At 39.8% G+C, this 25,045-nt stretch overlaps 1 protein-coding gene across 17 annotated transcripts in view; it reads left to right on the top strand.

The window, feature by feature from the left end:
* PRUNE2 (prune homolog 2 with BCH domain) overlaps positions 1–25,045 on the top strand; it is a 266,033-nt gene that overhangs the window by 27,620 nt on the left and 213,368 nt on the right. For 16 of the 17 annotated variants that reach the window (XR_012801231.1, XR_012801230.1, XR_012801229.1 and 13 more), the window contains exons 2-6: positions 6,866–6,970; positions 9,028–9,230; positions 11,550–11,716; positions 15,139–15,291; positions 19,344–19,438. Coding sequence is in view for 12 of the 17 variants with exons in the window: in XM_075598671.1 (XP_075454786.1) it covers positions 6,866–6,970; positions 9,028–9,230; positions 11,550–11,716; positions 15,139–15,291; positions 19,344–19,438 (723 nt within the window). In the remaining 5 variants the exon portion in view is untranslated. Of the gene's footprint in view, positions 1–6,865; positions 6,971–9,027; positions 9,231–11,549; positions 11,717–14,901; positions 15,011–15,138; positions 15,292–19,343; positions 19,439–25,045 lie in introns of those variants that run through there. The other variant, XM_075598682.1, reaches the window with a different exon arrangement.

Below are 25,045 nucleotides of genomic sequence, written 5' to 3'. Positions count from 1 at the left end.
GACCCCGCGCCGTCTGAACCAAGGTAAGGAGAAGTTACAGAGGCCTTCGCTGCTGAAGAATCTCCGTCAAGGAGGGAAACGCGTAGGGCGTTTTGGCGTGGTGACGTCAGCGCGAGGGAACTGAGAGAGACGGGTAGTATCAACATTTTGTGCTTGTGTTCTCTGCTGGTGCTCCTTTTAAATGCGATCGCGTCCAGGCCTCAACTGGTTCTACTCGCTCAGTGGTTTTTTGCTATAGCCTGTCTCTGTACTGTGATACATTGTGTTACTCTGTCCTGGAGCTAGCAGGGATTCAATTGCAATTAGTTGCGACTCAATGCATGTTCAATCTCACCACTGCTAGTCTGCCAGCATCTGCTACACACTGACACCTATTGATGTACCAATGGCTCTATGAAATGGTAAAAGGTTATGTGTGCAGGGATTTTTGCTAAGGACAATTATTCACAGTATTGATTATTTGTTGACGGCTTATTCAACAACCACAGTAATAATTTGTTTACTGCTTTAATACCCAGCAGAGTGTTTAGCATCAGCTTATTCTGGTCTTTTATTATTAAGCTTGCCGTATATACTATCTGTGTAGAGTGATTGTTAAATGTCATTGGGCGCAGAATCAATCCACGTACCACCAACCTGTCATTGAGTTGCACATACAGTGATTATATCTACTAGCTTTAATATGGTAGATTATATCTATTAGCCATAACATTATATTTATTAAACTTAGGACTAGCACACTGATTTGGGCTATTTATCAATACAGGTTGGGTGCTCGGTACGCTATGCCACATGACACACAATACACATACACAGGGCAAGCACCTTTGAGCTATTCCAGCTGAGTAACCCACTTTCCCATCAAGGCCTATTAGGTATCACTGCTTTTGATCTGTATTATTAGGCATCAGCATATCAGACTATATACCTTGGCCATCTATCGTCTCCTCATTCCCTCCCGCCACTGTACATTATATGTATTTATTATTATCACTTTGTGTTAAGAACTCATTTTATCCCCATTATCAATTAAATGTTAAGTTTTAAAAGCCTAGGAGTGCACTATGAAATGAGCTTCTAGTTGTTAAGTGGTAGCAATCAAGATGCCTTCACTTCTCAGCTGAAACCAAATTCTATTTTAAGACGCACCCTGGATTTAATAATACATTTTGGGGAGAAAAAAAAACAATACATTAAATGTGCAGAAGCAATAGCATACATTTATCCACACTTTACAAGGGGAGCCCAATCTTTTCCCCCTGCGCCCCCTGCCACATGTTCCCCTCTCTTCGAGACCCCCCCCCCCCCTCCTTACCTTGGCTCTGATGTTCTGGTGTCATGATGTCACGTTGCCATGGCAACAGGACGTCACATGACCCCGCGCCGTCTGAACCAAGGTAAGGAGAAGTTACAGAGGCCTTCGCTGCTTCCCTGGCATTTAATTTAAATGACTTTGGGGCCTCTGTAACCCCCGCACCCCCCACAGAGAATCTAGCACCCACCCCCCGGGGGCATTTTTGCATATATATATATATATATAAATGTAAATACAACTGTATGCTCATCTGCATGTCTTAGGCCGGTCTGCAACCCCGCCTTTCACCATTATCACCCAGCACACAGCACTTCCACTGCAGCAAGGGATTCTGGGAAATGACATGCAAATGAGCACACAGTGCCACTTTTTGCTTCAAAAACCATTTTTAACATGGTCCCCTATAGGCTTAAGCTTGCTGCATGGTCACAGCTTTGAGCACAGCCAGGGTTAAGGTGCATACCCAGAAAACCCAACCACAGACAGCTGTTTCGACCTTAATGGGTCTCATCAGTGTGGGGTTGGTTAACTATATATATATATATATATATATATATATATATATATATATATATATATATATATATATAAAAACACTATGGTAAGGAAAACAGCAAGCACTCCAACGTTGTAATCCAAATAAGCCTGGTTCTGGTCCCATAAATAATGTAAAGAGTACTGTACCATTCAGCAGGGCAGCAGAACAGCAAAAAGAGGCAGCACTCAGAGGTAAGTGTACAAAGAATTGTATTGTAACAGACACAAAAATCCGACGTTTCGATCCCACAGAGGGATCTTCTTCCTGGGCGTGCGTCAGATTTTTGTGTCTGTTAGGTAAAAATTAATCAACTTACCTTGTAGGGTAAATGAACCACTTATTAAATGAATCACTACACACAACATCACACCATACAGGTAAATAAGCTCCAAAAATGTAAGAATGGTGGATGTTTATTGTTTGGTTTTTATTTAAAAAAAATTGATTGCATAGATTTAATTTGACTGAAATCTACTTTTTGCACTAACAGTTCCCCAGTGCGGAATGTTATATAATATTTATAATCCTAAGTGCACTTGACAATCAGTTGAAGTTTTGTTGGTTTAGGCTGAAAGAATGATTGAGCGCAAACATTTTCCTTGTGCATCAGTCTGACAGCTCATCCTTTTTTAGTGTCAGTGAACGCAAGATAGTGCGTAGCTTGATAACCTTATTTGCACTCTAGTAGGATCATTATTCATGCACATAATAGCTTTTGTAGTGTGTATCACTAAAAATTCAGCACTAATATTCATAATTCATTTAAATTCTGATTGCACAATATATAAAAAGGATACATGAATAATAAGTGAACGAGAACCCCCCTATAACTATCAAAGTTATCTATAGAAATAACATAACAAATAATATATTGTTTGTAAGACTCCAAATATCCCTTTGTCTTTCAGTGTTTAGAGAAGTGATTTATAATGTTGACATGTAGATTAGCTCTAGACAACATTTACCATAACCTTGATCTTTCTAAATGAACAGGTTTGTGTCATCATAACTTATCACTTTGTTTTATGAGAGATGAAAGAAGTTATAGCAAGGCTATTGTGAAAGATGAAAGATAATAATGCCAGCCATTAAAACATCAAGAGAACAGTACTACAATATCTCCTCATTGACTCGCACATTAAGAACGTGCTCACGCAAGAGGGATTTCCTTACAGTTTGTTATATACTATGCCAATAATAGTTAGACATGATAGAGACCATTTTGTTGCATGCATGAAAAGATACAGTGAAAAAATAATGAACGTGTGCTATTTATGTTTGTTCTAACTTTCTACAACTGATATTTTTGGTAGGTATAGAGCTATTTTTACTAAGAAGTGCTAGACATAGCATGTCCTGAGCACATGGCAGAGAGGACGCGGTGGAGACCTGCTCTCCAATTCTAAAAACCTAAGAAACTTCTCTAGAACTTGATTTTTTCTGCTTCGAGCGTATTGCAGAAAGATGTTAACAAGTAGTTGGCGAGGTCAGTAGAGAGCAAATGTAGTTATGGTCACTCTGAAAGGATTATACTCTCGCTGAACTTCAGAGCAAGCGTATCAAGCGTTCAACTTGCTCATTGCCATGCGTGCTCCCCCACATGTAACACACTTTTGTTGGATCTCTCCCTCTTACTTATGTAACGGTGTTTGTGAACCGGCCTGACCCACCCAATCTCACATTGGCCCCTGTGGTCTAACCGGTCCCCATTACAGTGTGGTAGTGTCTGGTGGTGCACCTGTTGGCAACAGGACTCCTGAGTCTCCCGCATGATGGTGTGTGGGGAGGACCCGTCAAGACAGGCAGCTGAGGTAGTGTGCTGAGTCTCACCTAGTTCCAGTGCAGCGCCTCCACCTCATCAGGGTCCCTGCGTCCGCAAGGGGATGATCCTGTTGAGGAACTCCTCCGTGGTGCTCCTCTCTGTACATTCACTCCACACATGTACACGAGAGGGTTTGTGAATGAGAACATCTTTATTGGTTGATGTGGGCTAGCTGCCCCTCGCAGTATATCCTTAGCCACTCATTCTGTAGTCAGTGCCTCCCTTTAAAAGGTGTATCTCTCCTTAGATAGGGATTCCCTATCCCCGCAGGGATCACTGCCCTGTGCCAGGTCCCTGGACACAGTCTCCTCTATGGTTACTATCACATAACTTTCAGTCTCTTAGGCTAGTACTTGAACTTGGGCTCCTGCCAGAACTCCTCCTCTAGGCAGAGCTGAACGTAGATCTAACTTTAGGCTCAGTGCTGTGCCTTATGTATACTCTGGAAGCTGACACACCTCTGACATCACTAACCATGGAGTCAGAGCATGTGACTACTCCCATCCATACACAGGGCACCCCACCAGGGTGTGAGGGCAAACCTCCATAATTACTGCTGGCATGCCTACAACTTACCAGGTCTTACTGTCAGCAGGAGAGATGACTGTAGCCATTTTACATGTCCGCTACACTTATGAACAACAAGACACGCAAAAGCACAATATTACGCTGACAATCTTCGCCAGAATGCATCAAACCCAGCTAACTTCTGGAATGTTATCAACAATATATTCCAGCCTTCTAGCCATCAACAATCAAGTAATATCACTAAGGAGGATATAACTCTGACAAATCCCACTGACATTGCAAATGCATTCAATGAATACATTATTACATTATAACATTATAACATTAGCGAAACGCAACCCAAACCACAAACATTAACCTCATTCTGAGAGTACCCCATAAAGCCCCATCCTCCCCCAACACGGCTCACAATTTCAATTTGTCCCAGTATCCGAAGATGAGATTACACAAGTGCTCCTTAAATTAAACTAAGCAGCCAATGTGGACCTGACTTACTGCAATCTAAGTTCCTAAGACATGGTGCCCCCGCCATTGCCAAACCAATTGCTTCCCTAGCCAACTCTATTCTGGCTGCAGGACATATCCCTAAGAGTTGGAAAACTGCCAGAGTTGTCTTAATCTTCAAAAGGGGAGACAAAAACAAAGTCTCAAACTATAGGCAATCTCTCTTCTCCAGATACTATCCAAAGTCATGGAGAAATGTGTTCACTCCCAATTAAATGATTACTATACCAAGACAAATTTCCCTAGCCAATTTCAATCTGGCTTTCGACCCCAAACACTCCACGGTAACTAAACAACAAATAGAGGAATGACCTCATTGAAAGGTGCTACAAACACTGGACATATCAAGATGGGAGACACTATTGTAAACCTCCACGGTAACTACTCCGCTAAAAGTTTGCAATGAGATCCAGTGTGGAATGGAACTGGGACAACTCACTGGTGCAATATTCCTAGATTTTGCAAAGGCTTTTGATACTGTTGATCATGTTATCTTGCCTAACAAACTCCAGTGCTCTGAAATAGGGAAGCATGCTTTAAATTGGTTTAATTCCTACCTATCAGGTAGATCCCAACATGTGTCTATCTCAGGCTCTAACTCCAACCCCTTGGATATCACCTGTGGTGTCCCGCAAGGCTCTTTTCTGGGGCTCCTACTCGCCTCGGTGTTCATCAATGATCTTCCTACAGCTTGCAAGGGATATTCAATACACATGTATGCATATGACACAATCTTATACGTACACAGCCCTAGCCTCTCTGACCTTGAACACATACTTCAATCTGACTTTTTGAGTCTTAAAAATTGGATTTCCCAAAACAAACTGTTTTTAAACACTGACAAGGCTGTAACAATGGTATTTCGGACCAAGGCTAAATTTTTAAAGCTTCCAATGACTGCGCTCCAGATCAGAACCAATGCTAATACCACCCTAGCGTCTGTTACTAGTTTTAAATACTTGGACATATGGTTTGACTCCCATTTAACATTTGGGATGCACATTGATACCCTGACATCCAAAACTTATGCCAAACTAGGTGTACTTTATAGGAACAAATCTTCCATAAGTCTACTGGTCAGAAAGTGTATCGCACAGCAACTGCTAATGCCAATTATCGACTATGGAGACATAGTATATGACTCAGCACCCCAAACCTACCTTAGCAAACTTGATGCCCTCTACAACTCAATATGCTGTTTTGTTCTCCAATGCAACTACAACACACATCACTGCGGAAGGAACTAGATTGGTCATCACTTGAGTCTAGGTGCAAAGTTCATCTTTCCTGTCTTGCCTTCAAATACTTTCTGGGCAAGCTACCAATCTATCTGAACAAGCTCCTCATCCCTACCACATGCAGCACGTATCATCTGAGATCTGACTCCAAAAGACTGTTCATGGTCCCAAGGTTCAGCAAATTACCCGGCCGCTCCTCCTCTTACCATGCACCCCAAAACTGAAACAATCTACCGGAGACTCTCACAGCCACCACCAGTCTAAGTTCTATCAAAAAAGCTGTCTCACATTTTAATCTGGTCTGTAACTGTTACATACACCTATAATGTATATTATTTGTAACTGTGCATGCAATGTCTTGTATATAATGTATACCCTTTTCACTTATGTAACTATGTATTTGTAACCATGTATTATTTGTCATCATAACTCTATGCCCAGGACATACTTGAAAACGAGAGGTATCTCACAATGTATTACTTCCTGGTAAAACATTTTATAAATAAATAAATAATATAATACAGCCATAAAAATACAGAACAGTACACAAGAGTCAGCTGTGCCCTGAAGAATTTATAATGTAATAAGTAGTACGGTATGGATGGGAACATACAATAACAGGAGCAAATGTAAGAGCATTAGATAATGATGTGTAATTGTGTTTGACGATATGAATCTTGTCCTAGGTATCATTTAATGTATTACAATTGCAGAATAATAGAGCTCTCATTTGAAAGAAATGAGATATGCACTTATATTTAATGTGGCTAAAGTGTAGTTTATGGAAAACAAATGAAATGTATAAGTACCTGACAAGATGCAACTCTTAGTCTGTCAATGTATTTCTGCATTTTCCAGCTTAGTTTTCTATATTTATACTGTATGTAAAGATTGCTAAGGATATTTTAAATGTCTTTCAGAACCGGGGTAAGCAATTGGAAAAAGTTCATACTGTCATTGGAAATAAGTCTTGTGATTTGGATTCAATTATTTCCACATTAACATATGCCTACTATCTAGACAAGGTAAAATCTGGTTTTATCATTATCCGTGGTAAATAAATGTGTTTCTAGTGTTAGACATGTTTGTACCATTTGCATTGTTTTATGCAATGGTCTAAGTGTGATGATACTAGTGCTAAAAAGTATCACATTTTACACATAGGGGGTTTCACTTTCTTTTTTAAACCATAAATCTTCCCAAGATACAGCCCAAAACGCTTTGTCCCAAAGTAAACGTTGTTTTTAAAACTGGCACTGTCCCCTCCTAATTTTGTAGACACTTTGACCACTGGTTTTATGACATAGCACTGCATGGTTAATTTAGCATTTAGGGTGTATGCAGCAGTTGTACATGCTGCCTTTATTAGTTGAAGAATATGCTAAGCATATTCCTAGTGTTAATTGTCCTGGTCGGTGGCAGAGCCACCCCGTTTTAATTGTCCTACTTGGTGCCATTTATCAAAGGGCAAAGGCTGGAGCAAATGCAAAAGAGGTCAAATGCACAAAGGCAATTTGGTTTCTCGGACTTGTCATAAAAGTATGACCTTTTCTCGTATGCAATTGCTTTATAAGTGTAACTTATTTTCCTAAGATGTCACAGGCAAAATCATAGTCACTTTTATGAAACATATTTGGTTTTGGTCTTGAATGTATAAAGCGCATTTCCCTGAAAGATAATTATGAGGCAAATGAGCATGTTTAATTTTCAATTTATAGCTCTTTGAACTGTAATTGGTTCCAAGCTACTAACGGATTTGTCATAATTGACACGGAGAGAGGGGAACACGCGGCTCTTCATGTCGATTTACCATGGAATGCCAGTCCAATTCTGTTTTGCATATGTTCATCTCCAGAGCAAAGACGAGCCAGGGAGGGGTCGCAGGGCAATTTTGTTACAATAAGTGCAACAAAAATAAAATCAGACAATAGAAAAGGAAAACTATAGTGTACGACTTTTATTCCATTAGGTGGAGTTGCGGTGTAGGCACATAGTCACACCCACCTTCTAGAAAGTGCATAGTGAGGTCACTGAGCACTGTTACTTTGTTTAAAATGAACCCTTTCCTAAGTAGTCATGTGACTAGTGATGTTACCATGAGGTATATAAGTTGGGGATGGAACATTCCAGAGTTAGATCTTAGTGGAACCATGCGAGTGAGACCTTGAGTGCTAGTCAATTCTATAATTAAGGATAAGCATATGAATTTCTTGTTTTTCTAGTTAGGTAAAGTATCCAGTGAAAGGGCCCTGTAGATACATTTTGGAACCGGTTACCTGCCGCAGCAGAATAGTTGGTTCCTTGTTACAGATACTCATTAAGGAGATCTGAAGGAGTGCTGGGGAATTATTTAGGGAATGCTCTGTTCCCAGCAACAGGATGGAAGACTTGAAAAAGAATTACCCTTCTTAAAAGTCTCATATTTGGGGAAACCCTGGTTCATGTGTGTCTGATCATTAACCTTAAACAAACATTAAACATAATAAACATAAACATTATAAAGTTTATTACATAACCTACATTCTACTTTATCAGATGCACCTCCTGATGTGTTTCTGAATGGTAGATCATTGTTAATATATATCTTGGTCTGACACTTCTGACTATTTCAATGGAAAGTGCCAAGTACCATATCAAAATAATATTAGGGTGCCACTTTTTACATCCATTCATCATTATAGCCTATTGACTGAAATAACATTAGCACAATCATGGTCTGATTGTGATTCACGGCAAGACCTATTCAGTGTAACGTCATTTCCCTGCACGGAGTTGAGTGAATCTACGGCGTTAGGCTAACGGATAATTAGCATCGCATTTGCATATGAGTAAACCTAATGTCCGTAGAATTGTGTCGATCTGTTATTTCAGTGCTTAACTCTAGGCTATCGTAACATTATTCTCTTTAGTGCATAGGCGTTAGGATTAACATAACACTAAGTTTGGTTAACGTTATGTTACATCGGAAGCTTCGTTCATCTGGGCCAACCTGTCCTTGTCTTGATTGTGACCTACAGTTATATTGACTGAACCTTAGTTAAAAGTGAACATTAACATTTGAATTCATTTTTATCTTTGGCAGATCAGTTCACCTAGTGTTCTCTGCTTGCCCGTCCTAAATGTCCCAAGAGTGGAATTCCACTTCTACAGTGAGACAAGGTTTATTTTGGAGGAGTTGGATATCCCTGAATCATTCCTAATCTTCAAAGATGAAATCAATTTGCAGCATTTCAATGATGAAGGCAGATTATCAATAACACTTGTTAACTACAATGCACTGACAAGGTATTATATACAGTTATTTCACATTGTAAAGTGTGTTTTTGCTGCATTTCTAATTGAAGCATAGGTTATTTTTACATGGCAAACTGATTTCATTCATAAGAAATAAATATTTTAATGAAAGATTATAAGGCTGCCAGTAATAGAAGGGATATTCATCAAATTTGCATTGCAGATGTTATCTTGTTATTAGGCAGTGTTTTTTACATATTAGTTAGAGATGGTGCAAAATGTTCACAAAAGTTTTCAAACCAAACTAAATTTGCATATTTTGTTCTTAATAAATCATCAAGATTCGTAACAAAATGTTGCCAAACATTAAAAGTCAATATTCAAGGTCTCGTGGCCTTTTATTATACAGCTATTTTTGCTAAATGCTCTCAAAATTGGTAGAAATCTGTCTAAATTCTTTGAAAATTCTGGCGAATGTCACAAATGTGAGCTTCCGCCCCAAAATTCACAAATTTGCTCAATTTAAGAAAAAAACTAAAATGTTGCAAAGAAACTTTGAAGACATTTGCACTTCTATAGTGTTATTGTATCATTTTTAGAACTACAGAAAGTTGCCTCCAATTGAAATCCAGGATAAAGTATGGTGAGAAGATGGCTGCCTGTGTTCTTATGTACTAAGCAGACACCTTCTCCACAAGACACCTTCTAGCACATCTTAGTAAATATGGCCCATAATGCCTCGAGTGCCATAGGCTCCTTGGCACCATGCCCTGTCCGATATCACATGATTGTAACATCACCGGGTTACATGAGCAGGAGAATAATTTCTGCTCTTCCCACATTGCCTCTCTTACTGCACTCGGTTTTCTCCTGATAGGACAAACTAAGGCACTGAGGATGTACTGAGAGCGGAGAAGCTAGTTATAGAGCAGTTCCATTTAATCCCCACAGAATAGTTACAGGATTCCTAATTGCCTATTGAGACGGTCCTCATGCATCAAAAATGAGATATTGAGACAGGTTTACTAAGGTATTGTCAACAATATGGCAACCTCCATGTTTACTAAAGACATCTTAAAGCAGTGGTCTGACTCCACAAGATGTGCACCGGGTGACGTTTTATGAAGAAATACAGCTTTCAACGTACATGATAATAAACTCATTAAGGAAGGTCTTAAATAACTTTTTTTGTTAATAGTTTCCTCTTCAACATACTGATATTATGTTACCAGTTGGGGAACTTTCATCAATATTTTGTTATTGAGGTAAACACCACAACATTTAATTCTACATAGGTTAAAGCAGCAATTCTCCCTACACATTCTTTTTTTTACAAGATGGAAACTGTGGGGTCCCCATAGCTGAACCATGCCCTTTTCAGCTCTGAGGACCTCCCATTCTTGAGATAGTAGCGTAGTTATGAAATAAAGTAGAAAGCACTCACGTGGACTCATGCAAAGGACTTGAGAACGGTTTAGCGTAAGGACCAAAGCGTTGATCATTATTATTCATTAAATAATACTTTTGCACAAGTCCACATGAGCACTTTCTACTTTATTACATATGTGCCGCATAGATTTCAAGGATGTATGCCCCAGTCTGCACCCCGTGGCAATAACACTTTTTACATGAGTTCTCCTTTTTCTTATATCATAAAAGTGCAGTTACCAGGTTGAAATCTCCCACCTGGGGAAACCAAATGGCTGTCAAATCTTGGGCAAAGAGGAAGCCGCAACATCATGTGTCGGGATTCCAAATTACAAGTTCTATTTTTTGGGAAAACTGTGTTTATTTCACTGGTTTTAATTTCTATACTCCACCATGATGCCTTTGTCTCCTACCTGTGGACGGGCTGTCACAAGAGGTAAATTTAATAGGAACGGATGCTTTATTTCTGTTTTTTTTTATCGATTTTAACCAAAAGTGCAAGATGATTAGTTGGTGGTGTTTTTTTTATTTGGTGTTTTCTGGTTAAAACCTAAAACTGTAACCCTTAATCATAAATTGTGGTTTCTTATTGCATGACAATTTAACTCCCCTTTAAAAACCAGAAAGGATACCGGTAACTTCACCTTTAAGTATCTCGGGACCAAGTGCGTCCCTGGAGTGGTTCAGCTCTGGATGAACCCCAATTCCAATACTGTATAAAAAAACAACCTAGTTCAGGGGGGATTGCTGCTTTAACCTTAGTTGTTTCATTGTAAGTTTATTAATAGCTGCTAGAATCAACACACATATTCACTCTTCACACAGACCTAGAGCTTTACATTCATTCCATTTTCTGGTACCAAAGGTGCTTCTAGGTAAAAGTGCAAAATGTTACTTCATTTCGTTGGACCATCACAGATATATTGTTCTTGTAATTCATAGTGAGGATCCCACTCTGGAAGCGTCAGTTGTCAAAGTAATTAATCCAGATGAAAGATTTGATGGCAGCCATGATTTGCACGAGTCGTCGTCTTCCTCCTTAGTTGCAAAAGAGATTGTTGAAGAGGCACCGGAGCTAGTCACGCGGCAGCTGGCTCATCTCCTCAGAGGTGAGCAATTACTCCTGATATTAAATACTGAAAAGTTTAATGGAGTGTTTCGGAATCTGCTCAGGCTGAAAGTCTGCTATCTATTCTTTGGTTAACAATCCCTTCAAAGACCACGGGAAGCTTCATAAAAGAAGCAGGGAGTAAAGAGTTTGTTAAAGAGTTGCATTACATTGAATATTAAAAATTAACATTTAAAAATAGGCATGAGCTGCCTTTACTGTAGTACTAGACAAGAATATTAAGTGGAGCTATCTACACATCAGTTGGGTGGCTAGAATAGCTCTGATGGTTGTTTTAACTTTGTGTCCTGGGGCTGTGTGGCATTGGCAGTAATGACACTCATGCCCTACAGTGGACAATGAATATGGATCAGAGTCCTTTACTTGCATACTTACGAGTTTCCTGGTCAAGAAAATGGTCATATAATTCTCTTTTGATGGTGAAATATGTAACTTTCATTATCCCTTCATTATCTGGAACTGCTATAATCAAATTTCCATTACCCTTTTTCTTTCCTCTCTGAATGTTCCATCTAGCCATTGCAACGTCAAGCAGGGGGCATCAAAACAGAGTCATAAATGTGAATATTTTCTTTTTTGAAATTAACACCAATGTGACATGCAGAACTATGCCAAACTATTCTGTTTAAGTTAAATTCAGGCTACAAGGAAAATGTGGCAGACAGTATCTTGTTTTCTCACGATCCAGGGGGAGCATGGGGGATATAAACACACGAAAAAAACAATCTAAGTGCAGATGTAACAGATATAAATGGATAATCCCTGGTGAATCTTGGCCCCTATGTACAGCCTACTCACAGGAAGGTATTGGTTTTCAAGCAGAGGTAACAAAGGGTAGACTGTGGACATCGATAATGCAGAGCGGCTCCTTCACTTGGGGAATGCGACCTCAGCAAGAAGAAAATGTACGCACATAGCACAGATCATATGGTTCAAACCATTTATAAAAAACTCTTAAAAATGCACACTTACAGTGTTGCCAATATAAAACAGCATGTAAGCTATAATAAGCGTCAGTGTGACCACAGGGAGATAAGTGCCACCTCTCACCGCACCGATCCCGACGGGAACTTTGGCTGATGTTGACGTCACTTCCGGCTTGACTGCTGCGGTGTAAGCTGGGGCTTCTATCTCCACAGTCATGAATGAGTGGTACTGCCCATTCGTGACGTGACTGTGGAGATAGAAGCCCCAGCTTACAACGCAGCAGCCAAGCCGGAAGTGACGTCAACATCCCGGGACCAGCGACGGAGCGGTGTCTCCAGTGTACCAACGTGGGGTTCTGCCGAAGTTCCCGTCGGGATCGGTGTGGTGAGAGGTGGCACTTATCTCCCTGTGGTCACACTGACGCTTATTATAGCTTACATGCTGTTTTATATTGGCAACACTGTAAGTGTGCATTTTAAAGAGTTTTTTATAAATGGTTTGAACCATATGATCTGTGCTATGTGCGTACATTTTCTTCTTGCTGAGGTCGCATTCCCCAAGTGAAGGAGCCGCTCTGCATTATCGATGTCCACAGTCTACCCTTTGTTACCTCTGCTTGAAAACCAATACCTTCCTGTGAGTAGGCTGTACATAGGGGCCACGATTCACCAGGGATTATCCATTTATATCTGTTACATCTGCACTTTGTTTTTTTTCGTGTGTTTATATCCCCCATGCTCCCCCTGGATCGTGAGAAAACAAGAAAACAGTTCTACATTTTGGGGAAGAGTGAAGACAACCCCACCGGAGGGTAGAAGCAGGGGGGGTGACACTTTTATATTGTTATTGCACTTGCTCTTGGTATTGCACTTGTCATAATTTGCACTATTAACACTATTTATTAGGATTAGTAAGCGCTGTTTAGTGTGTTAGCGCCTTTTATATTCACGCACGCAGACAGTATCTTAACACAAATGTTTAAATGAAGAAAAAAGAAATTCGGGATCCTTGAGCCTATGTGATTTGAACATGACCTTCCTGTTAATCTTCATGCAGTGAATGCCTTGCAGTAACGTTCAGTCATCTGTCATTGCTTAAAAACAAAAATTGACACTCCAATCCCAGAAAACCATCACAGAGTAATTTGCTGTCCGAATATAAAACTGAGGCTGTGTTACATCTGTTTCCGGTGCTTAGACAAAATGAGTTGAAATAAAAATTAGATTGATATGCCACAACAGTTTTTTGTGCAGATTTTTAATTTGATTTTGCCTTCAACTATTAAGGTATTTGAAACTTTTTGGCATGATCTGAAAAGGAAACGAACAATTGAGCAACTTATAGTCAAGGAGCTGGTCTTCAGGACTCTTGGGCAACTATAACTCTTCAAAATACTGTAAAGACATCTTCCACTTGCTCAGTATGATTGAAGTCCCATTCAAGCGAATAGATCTTAAAGTAGCAATCCTCCCTAACTAACTCCATGTTTTTTATATGATTGGAAGCGAGGGCCACCCAGAGCTGAACCACTCTATTTTCAGCTCAATACTTACTGGTATTACTTCTTGGTTTTTAAAGGGGATTAATATAGCCATCCAATAGGAAACCCAAACCGATGATGTTGCAGCTTCTTATTGACCTGAGATTTGGCGGCCATTCTTTTTCTAGAGGGAGATTTAAACTCAGTAACTTCAGTTGGAAGTGTCTCGAGAACTTGGGGTCCCTGGAGCTGCAAATAGTGGTGTTGACTCAGCAGGACCAACCGGTTCACACCCTGTAGAAATGGGGCGTAAAAAAAAAACCAGTAGGAGGAACTGCTCCTTTAAATCTTCTACAGCAAGTGGAAGGTGGCTTCTCAACAGAGCAGATGATGTTTTTTGGCTAAGACATTTTAGGCCTCGTGTGGGCCACGTTTTCGGGAGAGGAAAACCAAGAAACATGCTTGTTGGAGGACTGTAAATGTTCGGAAATGGTTTTTGCATATCATTAGCTATGATTTGAGGATTGAAATTTACTTCAGCGAGTACAACGTCAGCTCCTGTTTTAGGTAACGTCACGCTATGAACCCTGACTTGATGAAGCTTTGTGGATCTGGCAATGCGAGACAGGTATCAGAGTTTCTCAGGACTTCAAAATGACACAGGAATTCTGATTGCAGAAAGCATACAGTATGCATCTGCATGGTGACAGTACAAAAAGGATCACTGTTATTTTATTATGGTATTCAAGTCGAAATTGGCAAGAAGAAGGTATCTGAGTGGGCAAGCAGTTCATACACAATACCAAATCTTCACTTGATAAAGGAGCGTGGAGATACCGAAAGTATGTAACTGGAGTAAGCATGCAGGTAAAATAATTCTTCTATTGGGAAAGTAGTAATGAAATGTCAAAAAAACTATTATGCCTTCCTTTCCTTTACTTGCTACATGCTTGAAGACCATGCAACACTGCAACCTGCATTGTTTGTGTTCTCAGGAAGCATCCTTTTTAGCTGTTTGTCCGCTGAACATGAAAGGATTCCTACACAACAGGAGGACATACTTTTTATGCTGGAAGAGAAGTTTCCAGAGCTGCCACCTCGGGAGGACATCATCAGCTGTTTGCAGGAGAGCAGGTTGCATACACAAGGTGACCATTCATTTTCACGTCAATACAATGAATCTATTTTCAATTCTCTCCATCCATGAAAATGCAAGAAAACATTCTATACTTGTCTCAGCTTATGTTTGCAATGATTGGGCCCTCTAAACACGCATACTGTCGGAAAGGTTTCATATCTTTGTGCCCATCTACTGTAATTTACGAATATGAAAAGCCCCAAATTAGGTCAATTTTCTTTATGTAATATGGTTAAAATATCCAATCGATGCATAGTTTTTGAAAGTATTGCTTCAAGTTCTTTTATTTACCATATTATTTCCTAGCTAAAGTACCTGGCTTTGCATGGGTTGCAGTAATAAAACATATTAATAATAAATTGTGTGTAGGTGTATAGTAATTACCCTATTTTACTTGTGTGATAAAGCCCTGAAACTTTGAGCTGCTGAGATGGTTTCTGACTGCAGCCATTGCTGCCCTGTTTGCGTTCTGTCTTGCAACGAGCAGCTCTGGGGAGGCAGCCTTTGCTGCTCCGTCTGCTGCCAAGCGATAATGGCGCCCTCTTATGGAAGATACTAATTAGACATTTGAATCATAGAATTAATGCGTTTAAATAAATAACCTCCAGTTGCACACCACTAGGGTCCCCTTAGTATGCATGCAAGTTTCAGGTAACTAGATTTCACGGTCTTGGAGCTACGGCTCTAACAGACAGACTCACAGGCACCTAGAAGATGAAGCTACTGTCCAAAAATATTGCATTAGTTATACTTTGAAAGTTCTGCCCTGTAGTGTGTCAGTAAGAAATGCAAATGCAATTGCTCAGACTTGCTTGCCAGATACATAACCTCGAAGCCTGGAAAGAACTGTCCCAAACCCCAGCACACACTTCCCCAAAATATACATATAAGGAAACACACTACAAAAATCTGGATGTACAAAAGGCAGCAGCTTTTATTAAGCAAATAATATATATATACCCCAGGTAAGTGCAAAACCTGCCAGCGTGCACAACCCCCTGGATAAAGGCCGATGGTACCAACCATGGCCCGCAAACCCACCAAGCAGTGAACCCCACCAGCATGACCGTCAAGTGACTAATGGACCCCAGGGAATTCATGCACAAATGACCCCTGATCACTCGCCACCTCCAGCCACCACAGGGCTTACCAGCACCATGGAGCCCCCACCTGGCAAATATTACAGCCCATTTACCCCAACATCCATCAACCACAGGACTATTTAATCCCTTAAACTAGCCCTGTACCCCCAGGCCGCAAGGACCCTATCAAGTCCTTCCTAAAGAGTCCTATTAAACGAATTTAAAACTATCTCTGATAACTGTACCCTGTCTAGCCAAAAAAGTTAGCTATTATCTGTATTAAACTCAGGGTGATTCATCACCCAACACCCTATTAGCAAAATAAATTTACCAACTGCCTTATTAATTTTCTTTCTCGTATGCTTCATGGCCCTAGCACTATAACCCTCCTTCCATAGTGTCCTATGAACTATGTCTGACCACACCATTCGTACAGTACCCCAACGCACCTGAATCTGAGCTAAATCAGTTTTTATCGACTTAACTAAATCTAAAGATGTTACCAACCCCATGGCATCACCCCCTACATGAATAACTAACATTTTTGGAGGCCTCCTATCCCTTGCCAAAACCAGCAGCTCTGGTAACAAACCGCATCATCAATTGATACCCCAGGAGGAGACGGGAAAGGAAGGGGACAGAGTAGCAGAGTAGCAGCGTGCGGCCAGTTTTGTGACTCAGTTAAAACCGGAAAGGGGGGGGGGGGACGTAAGGAGAGCCAAGCGCCAGCGGTCATGAGCCCCCTCGCCTAAGGGGATCAAGGCTGCTTTTTTTTTATGTCATAGAATGAATGTGTTTAAATAAATTAAAAAAAAATACAGCCTTTACTATGCATGAAAAAATTGCAGGTGTGTAGGTTTCATTGTGTTGGAGCTGTGGCTCTGACAGCATTTTTCTTTGTGCTGCCCTCTAGAATTTGTCTGTAAGAAATTGCAAATAAAAAGATCACTTGTGAGCACATTTGCATGTCTCAGCCAGGTCTGTAACCCTGCCTTTCACCTTTATCCCCAGCATACAGTGCTTCCACTGCAGCAAGGAATTCTGGGAAATGACATACAAATGAGCACAGTGTCACCTTTTACTTCTTATCCATTTTAACATGGATTCCTATAAGAATATGCCTGCTATATTACACAGCTTTTCAGCACAGCCTGGGTTAAAGAAGTGCAGAGCCAGTAAACCTATTCCCAGACTGCTCTTTTGATCTTTTGAATCTTAGCAGTGTGAAGTTGCTGATACTGGTTTTGCAAAGTGAAGCTGGAATAGGTTCCAACCACACTTTATATATTTCCACGAATAGAAAAAATGGGATTGTGATCCCACAGCCAGTGCTCAAGGGCTGCTTGCACCATAGAATGTACAACCCTTATATTAAATGTGGGTATGTAACCCACCAGACAAAAAATGGCACCACATAAATAACTCGGTCTGAAAGCAAAGCGATCCTAGTATGCAGGGTAGCGGGAGGGGTAATAAAAGAGGTATAACCCGGAGCCGCCAACCGCCCCAATATAGAGCAACCCGGCTCACACCAAAGTAACCCCTAAGCCCACTACGCCCACTACGCCCACTAATTTTTACTCTTTGAGAAAGTCCCGAATGGGATGAAATGCGTCAGAGTGCGCTTGGTGATGTAAAGTTTTTGTCCGTTTTTTCATTACACAAGCCTTTTTTATTTAGCGGCGCTTGGAACTCTTTTGCTGTGCACCGCATGCTTTGATTTTTTTCTATATGTCCGAGAAGTTGTAATAACTCTTAGAATTAATGCGCTGAAATAAAAATAACAAATAACCTGCAGGTGCACGCCCACCAGGGTTCCCTTAATGTTTATGCAAAGTTTCAGGTATGTGGGTTTCATGGTCATGGAGCTACGGCATGGCTCTGACAGACAGACAAACAGACACACAGGCATTTCTTTTATTATTATAGATAGCCTATTACAGAAGTAACATGAGATTGCTACTGTTGTCATTCATAGTAAATATTACTGCTTGATTGGTTTAATAATGCAGATAAAAAAAAATAAAAAACACAAAAATAATTAGCAGATCAGATCAACTACGTGGGATTGTTCTTCATCAAAGAAAATAATTAGCATATAAGTAGGTTGTGGTATGTGTGATGATGGTTTTCAACAAAGAATCAATTAGTTGATAGTGCTATGCTTGACTATGCTATTTAACAAAAATAATAAGTGCATAAAACTGCTTGATATTATTTACAGGAAGACCAATTTGTAGAGGATATTATACGTGATCATGTTATTTAACAGAGAACAATTTGTCAATAGTGATATGCGTGATTTTATTTGTTTTGCTACACAGCTTTATGCCAAGAAAGTAATACTGGTAACTGCACTGGTATATAGGGAACCAGGGTGTCCCCAGAGCTGAAAATAACACGGTTAAGCTCAGGTTCCCGTCTTGTAAAAAATATACTTTCAACAGGATTTCTGCATTGAGTCGGGGTTGCATGCCTTGAAATTGCTTTGAAAGTTAAAACAATAACTGTGTGGTGACAAACTGCAACTAAGGCCGCGCTTATAGTGCCAAATACAAATGCATTGTCGCCACCGCTTATAGTAAGCGCGACGGCAACAAAGCGACGGGGCGACGTGATTTTTTGTAGCCTGGAATATTTGATTTTTCAGGGGCTGTCGCCTCATGTGACAGCCCCTGAACCAATCAATGGCCTGGTCGCCCGCGACGCCGACCGCAAAGCAAAATACAACTTTCACTTGCGGCGATGGCGATGGATGACATCACACGGCGCGGTCGCGGGCACTATACGCGCGGCCTAAGTGAGCTACTGAGAATGTTTTTGTAAAGGTTTCAACTTAGTGAAGTGTGTCTCTTGGAACTTTTGACATTGAGAATCAGATTACTTAAACTCAGGCTTTTACTGCGTGTAGCTTGGTAATTTCTACTCTTAAGGTGAAATGGCCATGTGTGTTAAATAACTAGCTGACTGTATCCAACAGGGGCAAGTGTTGAAGATATCATACTGAAGGACTTCAGAGAGCTGTCTGATGGAGAATTAAAAGTAGCTGTTAGTACTGTGTACATGTCCTTGGAGGTAAGTAAGAGAAAGAAGACATTGTGTATACACTTGCTTTGTATACGTACATTCACTGTAATGTCCTATCGCGTTCATATCTACATAGCTTAAATGGTTTATAGTGTAGAAATCATTCATTATGGATACATGTTTTTTTGCATGCCAATTTACATAACAATGTATTATTATATCCATTCTGTTGAAATTGATGTACAAATGTAAGGTGTCTAACTGTAAAAAAATAAACTACAATCCCTAACTTCAGTGGGTTCTGCCCTAAATGGAAAAATAAGACGTGGAAGTCCTCTTCAGCACTAAAGGGGTTAAATGGTGACTTGTCAAAATCTAAGCAAGGAGTTTTATAATATTGTTGGTGGAAGAGGCAAACAATTTCAGTTCTGCTCTCAGATCCCCACATTGTCTGTCACAATAATGAATGACGCAGAGATGTGAGGAAAGTGCATCCTATTTTGATCTCTGCCAGAAATAGTTTGATGTTTGTAGATAAAACACTGGTAAGTGATGTGATTCGTTATGGCCTCGGTAGTCCCAATAATACACTTTGCTGAAGCTGTTCCTGAGGGAGTTACTGTTTGATACAAAAACGCGTAAACTTGCCATGCACTTTTATACACCTGAAGAAGGGATAACTTTTTTACCCGTTCTGCTTCGATTTGTCTTCTGTGTACTAATAAATGGTCTGAAGATCTTCTGAACACTACGAGTGTGACTACCTCTTCTTTATTTTTATTATGAGTTACTGTTTGGTCTACTGTGTATGTACAGTACTGTAGTTAGGGTGAGCAGATGTTCCGGTTTAGCTGGGACAGTCCCGTTATTTTGTCCCCCGTCCCGGTATCCCAAAATGTCTGTAAATGTCCTGGTTTTCTCGCAACTTGCCGACTGTGCATATGATCAGAGCTTGCCAGCTGGCGTATGCGCAATCAGAGCTTGCCAGCTGATGCATGCGCAATCTGAGCTTGCCAGCTGGTGCATGTGCAGCTGGCATGCGCTGAGCACTGTCAAACACCTGCCAGACATGCACGGTCTGTGCTCGTCAACCAGCAAGCTCTGATCACGCACGTGTAGCCGGCAAGCTCCATTTGCTCATGTGCGGTAGGCCATCTCCGTTCGTGCATACGCATTTGGTGCTCGCTATTCACACATGCGCAGCCGGCGAGCTCAGTTTGTGCATGAGTAGAAAAATAGAACAAAGTCCTGGATATCAACGCATCAGGATCCTGAATCAAATAATGCAATATATGACTGCTAATAATGTAAACTTGCTTGAAGAAGGACTATGAGTGCTATCAATAAGTGTTCATATATAGTCACAGTTGATAGAAGCTCATAATATGGGTGGTACATGTATGAAAACGGATCCCTCTGGTAGATAATAGAGTCAAGGACTGTGAATGAATAGCCCTGACTTGTTCTCCTACCAATATGGATACACCACCCTAGAGCATAGTACACACGTGTACAAAGAATCTGTAACATCCAGCAGTTGTAATAGTAAACTCATGATTAGATGCTTGTCCGAATCCAGTGCGTGCTGCACGCTAGAGACGTCATGCAGGAAAATCCAAAAGGTAAAAAAAGCGGAGCACAGCATGCAAAATAATATTGGGCTACGATGCAAAAGATACATAAGAATAGGCTTTATTAGTGAAGTGACAACATGACGTGAGCAGGGTGGACCACTCTAACGCGTTTTGCGCGTCACGGCGCTTTGTCAAAGAGTGTCTATTTTTATGTATCTTTTGCATCGTAGCCCCACATTATTTTGCATGCGGTGCTCAGTTTGTGCATGCACTGTCCGAGTTCGCCTCTCAGGCATGCGCAACATGTGTTCCGGTTTTCCCTAGGAAGAATATGGTCACCCTAAGTCTACAGTCACCGCCAAATTGAAATATTAAAGAAGAGTGCACTAATATTTTCATTATTTATCTGGGGAGAAGGTTTATTAAGAGAAAACAAGTGGTCGCAGAAGATGAATGTTTTCAAGTACAGGTAGTCCTCGTTATCCAACGTTTCACTTTACAACGAATGGCAAATCCAACGCTTTACAATGCAACCCTAAGGGCCTTTTTCGACTCCTTAGTGCGTTATCCAACGCTCACCGCCACTGATTAACATGGGACTCACTTTACAATGGTTTCACTATCCAACGCTACTTCCAGAACGGATTCTGTTGGATAACCGAGGACTGCCTGTACAGGTCCTGACAATTCCGTACTTGAATAAATGTATCATATTTTTATAAATAGGCATTGCTTTTTTACTTGTCAAACTGTGTTTGAAGCCTGAATCAGGTGTCTGTTACATTATTATTGCTCAGTCAGATATAGAGAAAAACCCTTGTACAAATTTCCGACCAGTTTGCACTACTTGTCATGTAGAGACAGTTATGGTTCAACCTAGCATTTTATTACATTTCCATTTGCTTAACACATTTCATACACAAACAGGACTAGGCCATCTTATGCTCTCTGTTAGATGCTCTGGGAAATTTTGCTGCAGCACATACTGTATGGCAGCTTTTATTGTTAAATTTGCGGTTTATGGGGGGGAGCCATTTAAAAAAAATCCAAAATGTGACACACATACATTTCTTAGTTTAAAAAAAAAATCTTTTATTATATCCTGTACAGTGGAAGACTGTTGTCACTTTCATACCTACCTAACCATATTGTGTGAAAGTATTAAGACATTTTGGGCTACTTTTGAGGATAAACTGTTGGACATTAGTAATGACTTGATGTTTCCTTTTGGAAAAGAGGGAATACACCATCCTCGTCAATCGTGGTGCAATACAGAGGAGAAAAGGTGTCAAAGTCTCCCGGGGGAAAATGTAGATCAAACTTGGATGGAAGAACCACCAGATTTACTGAAGAAAAGAAATCAATGAAGTTTTTCTTTGATAAATCTGGTGGGGAGGTGGTATGAAAAACAAGGAAAATATATCATTCCGCTCAATTTGCCAATGTTGTTAAGAAATATAGCGTTTAACAAAAATTGGAAACACCTAAATGAAGAAAAAAATGTGAAGGCCCTTTAGAAGACCTATAAAGCCTACGGGCCAGAGGTTTGGAATAATCTTATCTTGCTGCATATAAATCATAGTTATGGGTCGATTAGTACTTTGATAGTAGGCCGCTCCTTCCAGATAATAATTATTTTGCACTTAAGACATAACAGACTATAACTATGCTGGTTTAATAAGTTATTAACTAACGTATTTTTGCCAAGTTTGGTTAATGGTAGATTTTGATGCTGCACTGCAGCACCTTTAATAAAAACTATGTTCAGTAAGTTACTGGGATGTCTGTATCCATGCAATTTTGCTTGTAAATTGATGCTTACAGAGTCATTTTTATTGTATGTGCCAATGTATGTCTTGGGAGAAATTGCATATTATTATGGAAGTATGTCTCACTTTTTTCACCTTTTTTCAGTGGCGATAGCTTTTATTCCCTAAAATTCTAAAATCACGAGAGGGATGTTGTATACAGGTACACAGAAAAGTGTCACACACTCTAACTACCACTGTAAACTTTCAGTAGTTTATAAACGCCTTAAGTTTGGAAAATAAATAGTTTCTTTCTAGAAAATGTGGTAACATTGAATGTTTAAGTAATTCAGTTTGATCAAAAACAGGATGGCTTGGCTCTCACAGTGCGGTTCAGGAGACGCCTGTTGTGAGAAGTTAGGGTATATAAAATAAATGATGTATGGAGCTGTTGGAATGAAGCTACTTGGCTACCTTATATCTAAGGAACATTAAACATGGGGCTCTTGTTTAGCAAATAAATAACCATTCATTTTTATAGCTTCATAGTCTGGACTTTTGTGCATATTCTGCAAAGATAAGGAGAGGCCATTAGGGATTTAACATAAAATATATCGCCAAGGGGGCTTCTTAGAGTCCTTGTCTTTCTGCCACATGGTGTGTTGCTAATGTTCATAAATGGGCTTAAATGAATGTGTTTTGTCTGTGTTGCATTTAAAATATGTATATATTTATATATTCTTTTCTAATTGTGTTTAAAAATAACGCATTACACATGTAACTTTATTGCATTGAAATTTGAATGTACTCATATAAATCAACTTCAATTAAGTTTTTAAAGCAGCAGCCTGAGTGCTCCCTCTGATTCTAGAAATTGGCTACAAATATGACCATTAATCTTACCTTATATCTTATAAAGGTACTTGGTTTATTACTCATTTCATAATGGTTATATCATTGTTTACTGATAATTTTTATTAGACTTTTAACTCTTAAAGTAAAAGTTTCCTTTTAAGTACATTGGCACATTGCTATTACATCTGCTCAAAGGTTGACGCTTGTTGGGGTTACCCAAGAGCAGCTCCCCTCTGCACAGAACCAGCGTGCTAAGGTGTTAATATTTGCTTGTACTATGAGCCAGGAAGACAAAGGACTATGTTTTCGCAGCTGCATTCAATCTGAGCCCCTTCAGTGTATATCTGCGTCGCCCCAAAAGAGGACAGCCTTTGGCGCAGCTGAACGGCAGCTAAAGGATGTGAGCCGTTTGCTGATGTTTGGTGATATTAAACCTTCTCTTTTTCAATCTGAAACTCACCAGGGATTTTATCCCATGCACCCAATTTTCCAACTCTATCTGTCCATGAAATGTCGGTGAATTGACTGTATAACCTCTGTTCATTTAATGTAGCCATTTATTGTTATAACTCTGTGCCCAGGACATACTTGAAAACGAGATGTAACTCTCACTGTATTACTTCCTGGTTAAGATATTTTTATAAATAAATAACAATTACACAGTTGATTAAATTGGCAAACATATTTTATGCACAGTATCTTTTACCTCGTATCTTTTTATATCCTCGTTCTTTATTAATGCACTGCAAAGGTAGTTTATTATTGGTCAAGAATTATGACAAAACTGATACTTGTAGTGATTTTTTTTTCTTAATGACACATAGGGGCTTATCCTATTAGCTCCAAAAGCGCAGATCTGCACTGTCTGAAAGGAAAGTCCTATTGAAGTGAATGGGACTTTACGTGCAGACTGGGGATTTAAAAATTTTTTTTTTTAATATATCTTTTTTTATTCAGGTGTATACACTTACAAGTCATACAGATAGATAGATATATCTATTGGTGTTCCCGCCACGTTATATGCATATATATACACACACATACATAAATACATATACACATATACACACATACATATACACATATACACACATACACATATATATCACAGAAGATACATAGAGAGAAACAGCATATATTTGATATCGTTTTCCGCTATAGAACAATACATTGGGATCTTGGTATGTGTCACCTAATTTTTTTCTTTTTCCTTTATAACTCGGACTCCTACTGTAGAAGCCCTGAACACTCCCTCAAACATGGGAGCTCATTAAACTAATCGCCAATAGGCGTTAACATTTTTTGGATCATCTCTACATATTATATTTACTGTGTTTAATTTAGTCTTTGTCTTTAGATAGTGGATTTTAATGAAGTTGTTTTATTTCTTTTTTTGAGGGGGGGGGGTCTAATTTTGGTGGTGTCACTCTTCCTTTTGTTTCCCAAGGAATTTAGTCTGGTCCTTTGTTGGGAAGGAT

The sequence above is a fragment of the Ascaphus truei genome, chromosome 1 (genome assembly GCF_040206685.1).
Source record: "Ascaphus truei isolate aAscTru1 chromosome 1, aAscTru1.hap1, whole genome shotgun sequence".
Classification (NCBI taxonomy): domain Eukaryota; kingdom Metazoa; phylum Chordata; class Amphibia; order Anura; family Ascaphidae; genus Ascaphus; species Ascaphus truei.
Note: the sequence above shows the minus strand (reverse complement) of the source record. Positions and strands in the feature narration are given on the sequence as shown.